Source organism: Capsicum annuum, chromosome 3 (assembly GCF_002878395.1).
Source record: "Capsicum annuum cultivar UCD-10X-F1 chromosome 3, UCD10Xv1.1, whole genome shotgun sequence".
Lineage (NCBI taxonomy): Eukaryota > Viridiplantae > Streptophyta > Magnoliopsida > Solanales > Solanaceae > Capsicum > Capsicum annuum.
This window is the reverse complement of record NC_061113.1, coordinates 73,611,650-73,624,417: the sequence shown is the minus strand read 5'-3', so window position 1 is coordinate 73,624,417 and position 12,768 is coordinate 73,611,650. Positions and strand designations below refer to the sequence as shown.

The window sequence follows — 12,768 nt, the reverse complement described above, 5'->3', positions numbered from 1 at the left end:
AACATTTTATCGATTCAATTTATCGGTAAATTCGATTTTTTTCGCCCCCTAATCATATCAAAGTGATCAGGCTACCATGAGAATGTTTTGGATTCTTCATCTTGTATTTACATGTGTCGTGTAGCCTAGATGTATAAATATGGAAAAGCAACATCATTACCTCAGTTAATCCTCATGGCTCTCAAAGAAAAGGTATGGCGTGGTGGGATAGAAGGGTAAATTAGACCCCACCGATCAACTCTTGAATTATGCTCCTATCACACGACTCACCAATGTGGGCATACACCATTTCTTTTTGTGGCTGACATCATGTATCAGGAACAAACAAATTCAATGATTCTATACAAGCAGTATTTAGAGTGAAAAGGCAAAACAGCCTAGTAAAACGACAGCATCTCTTTTCAACTTATAGTACACTAGCTGTTAATAAGCTGCTAATATTATTTATCCCATATCTCCCCCACCCCCCAACCACCACCACCACCACAGATACCAAACAATCTTCTTTGAATTGAGACTAGACATTAAGATGATACACGCAAAGTAACCAGTACTGCCTTCAGAACCCGCAGAATATATCTCATTTTCATCAGTAATAATATATTACACAAGTTCAAAATTGCCATACAAGAGTTCAAAATGGTCGGCTAAGAACGTATTCCTATATATCAACACAAACAATATATATATTCTATTATACATGAAATACCAAGCATCATAGACTCAGGTGAGAGAACAGAGAAGGCACAAGATCCACCACTGACCAAGCAAGACCAGCGTACTGAAAGAGCCTAATACCAGTATCGACTTCGAATGAGTCCTGTCGGGAGAAAAAGAATAGCTTTTGAATATAACCTTCTTGCTTTATTTCATCTGACTTTTTGGCGGAAGCTGAAACACTTAATGATGGGATGTAGTTGCTTGATCTCACTGGGATGCCCAATGCATTGGCAAGTATGGGAAGCATCCATTTGGCAAGAGCCTTGCTGCAGAACCTCACGAGGAGTATTGTTGGATATCCTACTATCATTCTTCCCAAAAAGGCAGGAACGGTAAGATGGGGAGTAAAAACACGGGGTACACTCTCATGATGAAACTGATGATACGTCTGCTGGACACCAATTACCTGGACAAAAGAATTTTGTTTTCATGAAATTAGAGGCACTTGCAATTACCCTGTGAAAGCACACCAATCTTTAAGGGATCATCACATCCTTCTATACATCCAAAACAAAACACAGAACCTGAGCACAAGGACATGCATAATAACTTAAAGGAAAATCTACGACAGTAACCTAGAATAAATTAGAACAAAAGCACACCCGGACGGAAGTATTCAGCTTTTCCAAGTACTCAAATTCAAGGAGGCATTAATTCATTATGTAAATTCTCCTAGCAAAAACCAATACCTAGTAGCTTTTCCTTCAATCATAAACATATGAAACCCACCAGTTGCGGAGCCACATGTTCGTCCGAAAATTACAGCATAGCTAGGTAAGAGAATATTTTCTACTGTATATATATTGTATATTGACTCTAATTGGCTTCTTCTTGGATCTAATCATTCATATTTTGACACCCCTTAGTGGAAATCCTGGTCGTATCACTGAAACCCACAATAAACTAAGGTCTGCGAGATTACTAGCCCTCGTCCCCAGAGAGAGAGAGGTCTTGAACAGGAAGCTAAGCAGGAGTAGGAATAAAAAAGGACGACGATTGAGCAAAAGAGAGAGCTTAAGATTGACTGGGGACCTACAAGGAAAAGAGCAGACGCATCTCTCTCTCTTTCCAACAATTCTACTTATTCCCATTTTTGGTTAGTTAATAGCTAAGCAAATGAAATATGCAGGAGGAATCAGACACCTGTGCACGCATAGGCAAGAATACGACAGCACATGCTTATTTTTTGGTTACCAAAACCAAGGTTGCAACAGGAAAATGACTTCACTCGATGAAAGCAACCCACACAATTTTTAGCGCTAAGTTGCCTTGTTTATATTATTAAGTTGCAGTTTTAGTCACCCAATTTTAATGGAGTTCGGTGAGTGCCATTAGAACCATGTTAATCATACAAGTCAAAGTGCAATCAATAAAAACTTTCTTAAGAGTAAAGAAAACGTTGTGTTGAACACTCAGAAGACCATATTCTCAAAGAAATTGTCCAGAGTCGATCACTTTGTAAATAGACCAAAACCATCTTTACTAACTCATCAAGGAGAAAGCAGCATGGAAGAAGTAACTTAACAAAGCTATATGAACTTTTTCATATCAACATTACTGATTCACATGAAGTATGAACTAGGAGAAGAAAATTTTTACAATCATATGCTAAGCAACAAGATAACCATTACCACATTTTTCCTTGTACAGTCATTTTTCAGTACTAAAAATTTTCGGCAAACGCACTGAAGCATTTTGGTCAATGAACGCAAATCACTGTAGAAGGTCTCAAAAATAACTGGAATGAGAATATGAACTTCACAGGATAAACTCAATCAAATACAGTTGTGCACTTACAATTCCCAGTGCCACACCATTGAACGCTGTATGGAACTCAAAACTTGGAGTTGGAAGCTGCGGTGTAGGGTAAGCAAAGAGCAGCAAGAAGCTTAGCACAGCCCAGAATGATGAAACTGCAGATATGCCAAATCTCAGAACCAGATTGATAGTCATGCAAATATGAAATTAATATGACATATAAGGGAAAAAAAAGGGGAAATTCCCATTTGTCAAAGAAATCACATGCAAATATGAAATTAATATGACATATAAGAAAAAAAGGGGAAGTTCCCAGTTGTCAAAGAAATCAACATTGTTCTTTCTTAAATAATCAACATATGGAATTTTCTCACAATACAGACGTTCTCGCTAGTATTATCAAAGGCAAAAATAGTAGAAAAACGCCAAGCATTTATTGGGACCACAAGAGCAATAAAAGCACAAGGTTTAAGTGAAGTGCAAATGACCAGAAAAGATTATCAATAATTATATGAACCAAGAATTTTAAACCATGTCAATCAAATTCAAAAATCATTTTAAATTTCTGGTTCAGATAAAAGTTTCTTATTCAAATTACTGACTAATTTTATTTCACAAAAACTCTAATCTTCCCATCTCATAACTAATTTGCATCAATAAAGTTTCCTCAACTCTTTGCATATCATCTTTATGTTTTGTTTAGCGTTGACCTCCTTAAAACAGAACCGGCAGGTGCTAAGATGTATTTTCTATCCCCACTAACGCACCGGTTAAGATAGGCAAAGCGTCTAACTTGCACAGCTGAGCTTCTCTGGCTTAAGTGCGCGTCAAGCAACCCTTTAACAACACAATTCTTTCCAATTTTGCCTCATAGTATAGGATAGAACAGACATTCTTACAAAAAAAAGGAGAATTTTTTTGCAGGAGACATTTCTTGTTCCTTTCTTGTAGGCTTTGCATAGCTTCCCTTGTTAGTTTTTATGTTTTCTTCTTGTTTGTACTTGGATTTGCAACACTTGAGCCGAGGGTCTTTTGGAAACAGCCTCTCTACCTCCGCGAGGTAGCTGTGAGGTCTGCGTACACTCTAAACCCCCCCACCCCACTCCCACCCCAAGCCAGACCCCACTTCTGGGATTTCACTGGGTATATTGTTGTTCTATTGAGTCAAGTTAGGCCCTGTTTGGCCATGAAAATCACAATTTCCAGAATTGGAATTGGAGTTGGAGTTCGCCATGAATATAAATTGGAGTTGTTTTTGGAATTTTGTGAGAAGTAGGAGCGAAAAAAAGTGAATACTTGTTTTCACTTTTCCAAATACAATTCCAAATTGTATTTGAAATTCTTACGGCCAACACTACTACTTTCACTTAAGTGAAATAATTTTCCGCAAAAAAGTGAAAAATTCTCATGGCCAAACGGCTACTAAATGCATCCCCATTAAGATTTACACAATTCTTGGCTAACATATATTAGTAGCATGTTTGGCCAACCTTCTAAAATCAGCTTATTTTGAAAAGTACTTATTTCGAAAGTGCTTGTTAAAAAAAGTATTTTCGGTGAGAAGCAATTTGTGTTTGGCCAATAAATTTAAAAAAACACTTTTGAGCAACAATTAGTGTTTGGCCAAGCTTTTCAAAATTTCTTTTAAGTGTATTTGTTTCAAAAGTGCTTTTCAAATAAGTGCTTTTAGGATGAAGCTATTTTTTTAGCTTCTGAAAAATAGCTTTTGCACTCTAAAACCACTTATTTTCACTCAAAAGCTTGGCCAAACACCCCCTTTTGTAAAAATAAGCACTTTTTTGAAAAAATAAGCACTTTTCACGAAAAGTAAGCTTTGCTAAACACGCTATAGATGTATATAACAGCAGATATTATGCAGAAATATTTGTTCTTTGATAGAAACTGCTGCTGAATATGGGCATTATGAAATGTTCAGGTTCAGTAAGCCCTTATCAAACTTCAAGTTTTATTCCTAAATTGTAAGTCATTCCCCTTAAAGAGATTATATCTATATGTTTGTAATGAATGCTTTGTACTCTTCTTTGTTTAGGTCAAACGAAAAAAATTTTCCAACCAGAAAGCGTTATGTACATACTACCTATATGGACTAAGCTATGTTCTCAAACATAACTAAATAGAGAAACAACTAGTTTTGCCAGTCTGGGTAAACCAAATTAGGTCTGGCCTTAAAAACTAGCAAACCAGTTGTAAGTTACGATACTGCAAAAGTATATTTTTTATTCATAGAATTGTACAGTATTTATAAGAGAAAAGTAAGATTAGAATGAACGAATCAATCCCAAGATTCTTGGGAGATTCTTGAATCAAGGGATTTCCCCTAATCTATGTCCTAAAATAATGTATTTTCCTAAGATACATGTTATCCCATATTTACAGGAGCTGATTACAGTCAATCTGTTAGCTGATTTATGGAGCAGATTTGATTGAAATCTGCCGGTCATTGTGGAGCAGATTCTGCAATCTGCCAGCTCATTTGACACTCCCCCTCAAGTTGGCATGTAAATATTGAACATGCCTAACTTGCTAACAAATGTCTCAAAGGTAGTTCTGAAGAGACCTTTTGTGAAAATATCTGCTACTTGTTCAGTTGTTAGAACGAAAGGGATGAACACACTTCCATCTTCAATCTTCTCTGTAATGAAGTGTCTGTCCACTTTAACATGCTTTGTTCTGTCATGCTGAACTGGATTATGAGCAATGCTTATGGCAGCTTTATTGTCACAGTACAACTTCATTGTCAAACTCATAGGTCTTCTTAGTTTTTTGAAAAATCTCTTGAGCCACAACATTTCACAAATTTCATATGCCATGGATCGATACTCAGCCTCAACACTACTTTGAGCCACCACGTTTTGCTTCTTACTCCTCCATGTTACTAAATTTCCCCAAACAAATGTACAATATCCGGACGTAGACCTTCTATCAATAGAAGAACTAGCCCAATCTGCATCTGTATAAGCTTCAACACTTCTTTGCACATTCTTTTTAAAGAACAGCCCTTTTCTAGGAGAGCTCTTTAGATACCTTAGGATTCGATACACAGCTTCTTGGTGTTCTTCTCGTGGAGAATGCATGAACTGACTAACTAGGCTCACAACAAAGGCAATATCAGGCCTAGTATATGACAGGTAAATCAACTTCCCTACCAATCTCTGGTATTGGCCCCTATCAATTGATTTCCCATCCATCGCCAACTTTAGATTCGGGTCAATTGGAGTTTCAGCTGGTCTACAACCACTCATTCCCGTTTCTTTTAACAGATCAAGAACATACTTCCTTTGTGACACTAATTCCTTGTTTCGATCATGCAACCTCCATGCCAAGAAAATACTTCAGCGGCCTAAGTCTTTTATCTCAAATTCTGAAGCAAGACGCTCCTTTAGGTTTTTTATTTCAACCACATCATCTCCTGTGAGGATGATATCATCAACATACACTATAAGAACTGCTATTTCTCCTTCTAGTGAATGCCGAGTGAACATTGTGTGATCTGCTTGTCCTTGCACATATCCTTGCCTTCTCATAAATTGAGTAAACCTTTCAAACCAAGTCCTTGGAGATTGTTTTAGGCCGTAAAGAGATCTTCTAAGTCTGCATATCTTTGACTTGTACTTCTCTTCAAAACCTGGTAAGGGATCCATATAGACTTCTTCCTCTAGTTGCCCATTCAAGAAAGCATTGTTCACATCCAACTGTTGAAGAGACCAGTCAAGGTTTACCGCGACTGTCAACAGAATTCTAATTGAGTTTAGCTTAGCTACTAGAGCAAACGTCTCAAGATAGTCAATGCCATATGTTTGCGTGAACCCCTTAGCTACTAAGCGGACCTTATACCTCTCCAAGGATCCGTCTGACTTGAATTTGGTGGAGAACACCCATTTGCAGCCTACTGGTTTCTTTTCCTTAGGCAAATCTACCAACTCCCATGTCTCATTTTTTTCAAGAGCTCGCAATTTCTCCAAAATAGCCTCCTTCCACTCGGGAACTCGTAGAGCATCCTGCACATTTTTTGGGATCTCCACACTAGAAAGTTGTGAAGTAAAGACTGAATAACTAGGAGACAACTTTTTATAGGAAACAAACATAGAAATTGGATATTTAGAAACATTTCTAACACCTTTGCGTTTTGCAATAGGTAGGTCCAGATGTGACAAGGAATTAGAAATAGAATCAGTTGAAAGATTACCTTGAATTCCAGGAAGGTCTTGCAGAGGTGACTTTTGACAGTGTTGAGGATCGTCGGTCTTTTTTTCTTGAGTTCGGTTCCTTCTCGAATACACCTGTATTTGTTTTGTTTGTTCTCTGTTCCTATTTTTATTTTTTTCATTTGAAGGCTCTACAAGTTCAATATCAAAGTTTTTATCATTTAAGAGACTTAAGTCCCTATCATCTCTCGAATCACTGTCATTTTCATCTCTTGCATCGCACCTATTCATATCTTCTCCAAGATCCCTCATATCAGTATTTATTGTAAAATCTAGCCCATCATTTGCCTGATATCTAGTTTCCTTAATATCCCAAAAAGATGAATCTTCACCTACGTGGTACTCCCTGAAAATGAGCAGTAAAATAGAGTTGAGATTCAAAGAAAGTTAGATCCATTGTGACAATTATCCTCCTCGACTGAGGATCATAACACTTATATTTGGAGCATATCCTACAAAAACACACTTCTTAGCCCTTGGTTCAAGTTTACTGCAATTATGAACATGAACAAAGGTTGTACACCCAAAAAATTTCAATAGCAGATTTGTAGTTAACCTAGAACTAGGAAAACTCTCTCTGATTTGTAGTTAAATTTGAGAGGACGAGATGGCATCCTATTAATAAGATAAGTAGCAGTCAAGAGAGCCTATCCCCAAAGGTATTGTGGAGCCTTACTGGTAAACATTAAGGCCCTAGTTACCTCTAACAGGTGCCAATTCTTTCTTTTTGCTATGCCATTTTGTTAAGGTGTATTCGGACAAGAACTTTGGTGTACTACCCCAGTTTTTCTGAAAAAACTTCCTAATTGTTCATTAAAAAATTCCCAACCATTGTCACTTCGAAAAATCTTGATTTTCTCATTAAACTGTGTTACCACCATTACATAGAAAGTCTCAAACACATTTTTAACCTCAGATTTTTCCTTCAATAAAAAAACCCAACTCAATCTAGTATGATCGTCTATAAAAGTTACAAACCACTGTTTTCCAGACATTGTTGAAATTCTAGACGGTCCCCAAACATCAATATGAATCATCATAAAAGGTTTAGAAGCCTGATACTTTTGAGACGGAAAAAACGATCGGTAATGCTTAGCCAATTCACAAAATTCACACTGGAATAAGGAAAGATTTTTATTTTCAAATAACTGAGGTAATAGATGTCTTAAATAATAAAAACTTGGATGTCCAAGCCTATAGTGCCAAAGCATAACTTTATTCAATAAAGAAGTAGAGTTCAAACAAGTAGGATTCAGTTGTAGAGAGTTGTCCCCGTTGTCAAGAAAATAAAGACCTCCATATTCTCTAGCACTGTCAATCGTCTTCCCCGAGACCTTTTCCTAAAATTCACACAAATCAGAGTAAAAAATAGCACGACAATTAAGAGAATGGGTTAATTTACTGACAGAAACCAGATTACAAGACAGTTTTGGAACATGAAGAATATCATGAAGTGTGAGGGATGGTAATAGTTTAACAGTTCCTTTTCCAACGACTGCGGATAAGGAACGATCAGCTATCTTGATTTTATTATTCCCTGCACAAGGAGTATAAGTAGAGAAATCACGGGACTTTCCAGTCATGTGATCAGTAGCTCCTGAATCTATGATCTAAGAATCATTTTGGTTGGAGTTGGCACTAAAAAAAGTAAATGGTACAATATCTGTTTCAGCAAAAGAACAAGAAGGATTAGAAGGATTTGGTCCATTTGCATAGAATTGGGGAGATTGAAGGAGTTTGTGCAGAATCTCTAATTGTTCCCTTGTAAATGGAGACGAATCTGGAGGAGTTTGCTACTCCTGCTCAAAATGAGTTGTTTGGAGAGCTTGGCCATGTTGATATTGGAAGCCACGATTATTAACTCCCTTCTGCTTCTAGTTCGGTGGTTTCCCATGAATCTTCCAACATGTTTCACGGGTGTGCCAGTGTCCTTTGCAATGATCGCACCATGGCCTTTTCTTTCTGTTGTCTTCATTTTTCACTGTCACAAGAGCTAAAGAGTCTATAGCAAGTTTTAGTTCAACATGTAAATTAGGTTTTAACATAACTTTCCTCCTAGTTTCTTCTCTCCTAACTATAGAAAAGGTTTCACGAAGTGAGGGCAGAGGATTTATTCCTAGCATTCGTGACCTAACCTCATCAAACTCACGATTTAATCCTGCTAAAAAAAAGGTAAACTCTCTCATTTTCTTCCCTTTTTTTTGCTTTCACACTATCCACAGAACACTCGTATTCATTATTATAACATTGGTCTAATTCCTGCCACAAAGACACCATTTCGTTATAATAAGCAGTGACTTTGTCACCCTGCTTAGCCTGTCATAGTTTAATTTTCAACTCAAATATTTGAGAAGCATTTTCTACATCAGAATATGTCTCCCTAACGACTTCCACACATCCTTAGCAATAGGTAAAAAAAGATAAGGTTTACCTATAAGTGGTTCCATGGAATTTATTAACCAGGCAATCAAGAGTGAATTCTCTGATCTCCAGGTGTTCATCTTTAGGTCTCCGACTTCCGGCTTTTTCGTCTCTCCGGTCAGATGTCACAACTTTCCACGACCATCAATTGCAAGCTTTACGGACTGTGCCCATTCTAGGTAGTTCTTCCCGTTTAATTGATGAGAAGTTAACTGGAAGGACATGTGAGAAACATTGCCTCCTTGAGTCATCATATTTTTTGTAGGAACTTCTAGAGAACTTTTGTCTTCTTTTGATGTTCCAGAAAGATGATCTCCTTGGAAAGCTTTTTTTTCCATGTGATATTACGTCCCGCTCTAATACCATGTAAGTTAAGATACTGCAAAAGTATATTTTTTATTCATAGAATTGTACAGTATTTATAAGAGAAAAGTAAGATCAGAATGAACTAATGAATCCCTGATTCTTGGGAGATTCTTGAATCAACGGATTTCCCCTAATCTATTACCTAAAATAATGTATTTTCCTAAGACACATGCTATCCCATATTTACAGGAGCTGATTACAGTCAATCTGTTAGCTGATTTGTGGAGCAGATTTGATTGAAATCCGCCAATCATTGTGGAGCAGATTCTGCAATCTGTCAGCTCATTCGACACCAATTTAGCCTACTCAGGCATTCTGCCCATTTACAATGTCTCTGTCCTACTATGTGCAAAGAGCTATGACTTTTCTCATTCAGCTCTGACATTATGACACTCCATATAGGAGGAATAACAGGATTTTCTTACAGATTTTCATCCGGTCTAGAGGGAATACAAGCACTCAGCCCTCATTTGTGTCATACTTCCAATGTTCCCTTTCGCAAATCACTAAGAACCCGACATTCATATCAATTAAGAAAGATAAAAGGGAGAATATTTTGCAGGAGGAGACAAGCTCTTATATCTTTCATCTTCAGGAACCTCAAGTAAGTTTAATTGCATTTCCAGGCCCTATAGTTATTATACTCAGCACCATGGATGGTATATTTAACTCTTGATAAAGGAATCCAAGTCCATCCTGGACCTTCTATTGACTGTTGTCTTAACCATTTCTGTCTACTAAAGCATTTCTTTTCTTTTCTTTTCTTTCCTCTTTTTTTTTTTTTTTTTCTGTTTTTACTAATATTTGATTGAAGTATGGCTAAACATCCATTTGGATTTTGGAGTGTACTTTCAAGATACCACATCAGTGGTAGAAGCATTACCAATATCACCACTCCTAATTTACTCTTTCACTGATTTGGAAGACTCTACTGGTATGACAAAGTTAATCTGTGTGGAGCTGATGGTAATCACATTGCGCGTCTTGATCTATTTTTGAATTACAAATATGCATAGAAGTGGATATCTACCAAGAAGCACATCAGTTATCAGCAAGGAGTGTAGCGTCTCCTGTCAATTCTCTAGATTTTGTTTGATTAACAGTAATGAGATAACACAGCCGTTACGAGAAAAGAAATTCAAAACAGGTAACAGTATTCACACCATTTTGTCCCAAAACTACGAAATCATCTATGTATTTGTGAACAGAAAGCCAGGATGCCAGGATTGCCAATCCAATAATTAGACCCCCAATGATGTCAATCAAGCTGTGCATTCCCAAATATATTCTTCCTGAGAAATAAGCAAAATTTGAGTCCTGGAAGTTTTGAAGAAGTAATATTAGAGCCTCATGCAGAAAATTGACTTACCTACTGCAATGAAGAAAACAAACAAACAAACGATTGCTAATCCAGATAATCCAGTAATGGCATCATCATTTTGTGTGTAGGATAAGATATACTGAAGAAGGAATCTGGCTTGTCCATAAAAGGGAATAAGAGGAGTAAGAATATGCTGGTATAAAGCACAACATGTGGCAATGGTGAGTATTTTTCGTTCCTAAATGAAGCAAAGAGTAATTAATTTTATTTTCTGCTAATTCCGTCAGAGCATCAATGCCATGTTGTCAAGCAGCAGAGCGAAAAATAAGGGGTGTACCCAGAGAGGCAGAGAGTGTTGAGGGTGTGTGAAGAAGGCAGTCCATATTCGAGGGCATTTTCTTTCTCATCTTCGGTTGCAGTTATTCTCCTAACAGGTGGTGAACTGGGTCTAGGAGCACATACAACATCCTGCAAATTTTAAACACACCGAACACACATGATCTAACAAAAAGTAAATACAAAACTGACATGACATAAATAGAAAAGCCAGGAGTACCTTTATACAGTTACCGATATAATCACAAAAAGCCATCAAAAGAGTCATCTGTCTAGCCAATTTGCAATGCCCACTCTGCAACATAAAAAAATAGACTATAAAAAAGAAAGCTTTTGTAAGATACAAATTATTATTAATCCGGTAAAAACATATAGATATACCCAGAATAGCAAGGGAAGGAAAGCAGTGTAGAAAGGCACAGAAACGACACAAGAAAGACCAGAAAACAAGGCATCCAAATATTTGTTGTGATATTTCTGCAAAAGAAAAAGAAAATCCATTAACAGAAATCAGAGAATAGAAATAAATAAAATTTGTAGTAGAAAGCAGAAGAATGAAACCTGGATAATTAAAGTAAGAGGAGTGGTAGAAACAACATAGGTAGAAACCCATGGTTGAGTGAAAGATCTAATCTTTCGCGTAAAATTGAAGAATGAAGATAGAACCAGCCATGTAGCAATTCCGCACAACGACAACACCTGCCACCCTGGGATTGGGATGCTCTCCATCAAATCTTTGACAGAGAAACACAAACAAACAAACAAGAGAAGAGGATCCCCTCTCTCGTTTCTTGGATCCTTTTAAAAATAGTTGAGTATTTTCTTTTTCTATTTCACAAATTGGTATAGGTGTTTCCACGAAACAATGTCCCTTAGTTTGGCGTACAAGAGTGGGTTTGACTTATCAGGGGTCGGGAGTAATATCATGTGTGGCAAAAAAAAAAAAAAAATTAAAATAGTTCGGATATTTAAAGAATGAAGAGATAATTGGATAATATTTTTAATTTTACTCTTAGTAATTTAATGGAATTAATTAACTTACCACTTATAAATTTGTCCTTAAAAATTGTGCAAAAAAACAAACATGTCAAGTAATTGAGAAAGAGGGAGTAATCATTTACTTTACATTAAGTCAACTCTTTTGCAAGTTGAATACAATGACCCCGCATGATTGTTTCGTTCTTTCAAACCAATTTCCTAATCTGAACCTTTTGGAGCTTCATTATGTTATTTATGACTTATGAATTGGGTTGCACGTTTTACAAGGTGATTGGATATTCTTAGAGGAAGCTTTTTAGTTTTGAAAGTCGAGAAGTTGAAAAGTTTGACCAAAGTCAACATTTAGGGTTAACAAGGTCAATTTTGAGTTTTGGCAATCGGTTGGGTTTGATGGGTGATTTATGAACTAGTTAGCAGTTTTGGCATAGGTCTCGAGGCATTCGGGGGTATTTTGGACCTTAAGATGTTTTCTTAAAGCTACGAGTTGACTGATTAACACTCGATCAAGATAATCCCGGATGGGTGATTTGATGATTTCAACAGGTCAAAAACGTGCTTTATGATTGACTCACACTATTAGTTTGTGTCTTGGAGGTCTTGATGAGTTTGGGATGCTTGTTC

General features: G+C 36.8%; 1 protein-coding gene across 1 annotated transcript; it reads right to left on the bottom strand.

The window, feature by feature from the left end:
* Positions 1-544: 544 nt before the first annotated feature.
* On the bottom strand, positions 545-12,151 carry LOC107863732 (lipid phosphate phosphatase delta). Its single transcript, XM_016709838.2, has 8 exons — positions 11,710-12,151; positions 11,530-11,625; positions 11,369-11,443; positions 11,150-11,280; positions 10,861-10,964; positions 10,655-10,783; positions 2,518-2,633; positions 545-1,126 (listed from the first exon to the last, which is right to left on the bottom strand). The coding sequence occupies exons 1-8, from the start codon at positions 11,875-11,877 to the stop codon at positions 716-718; spliced, it is 1,230 nt and encodes a 409-aa protein (XP_016565324.1). The 5' UTR covers positions 11,878-12,151; the 3' UTR covers positions 545-715.
* Positions 12,152-12,768: the final 617 nt, after the last annotated feature.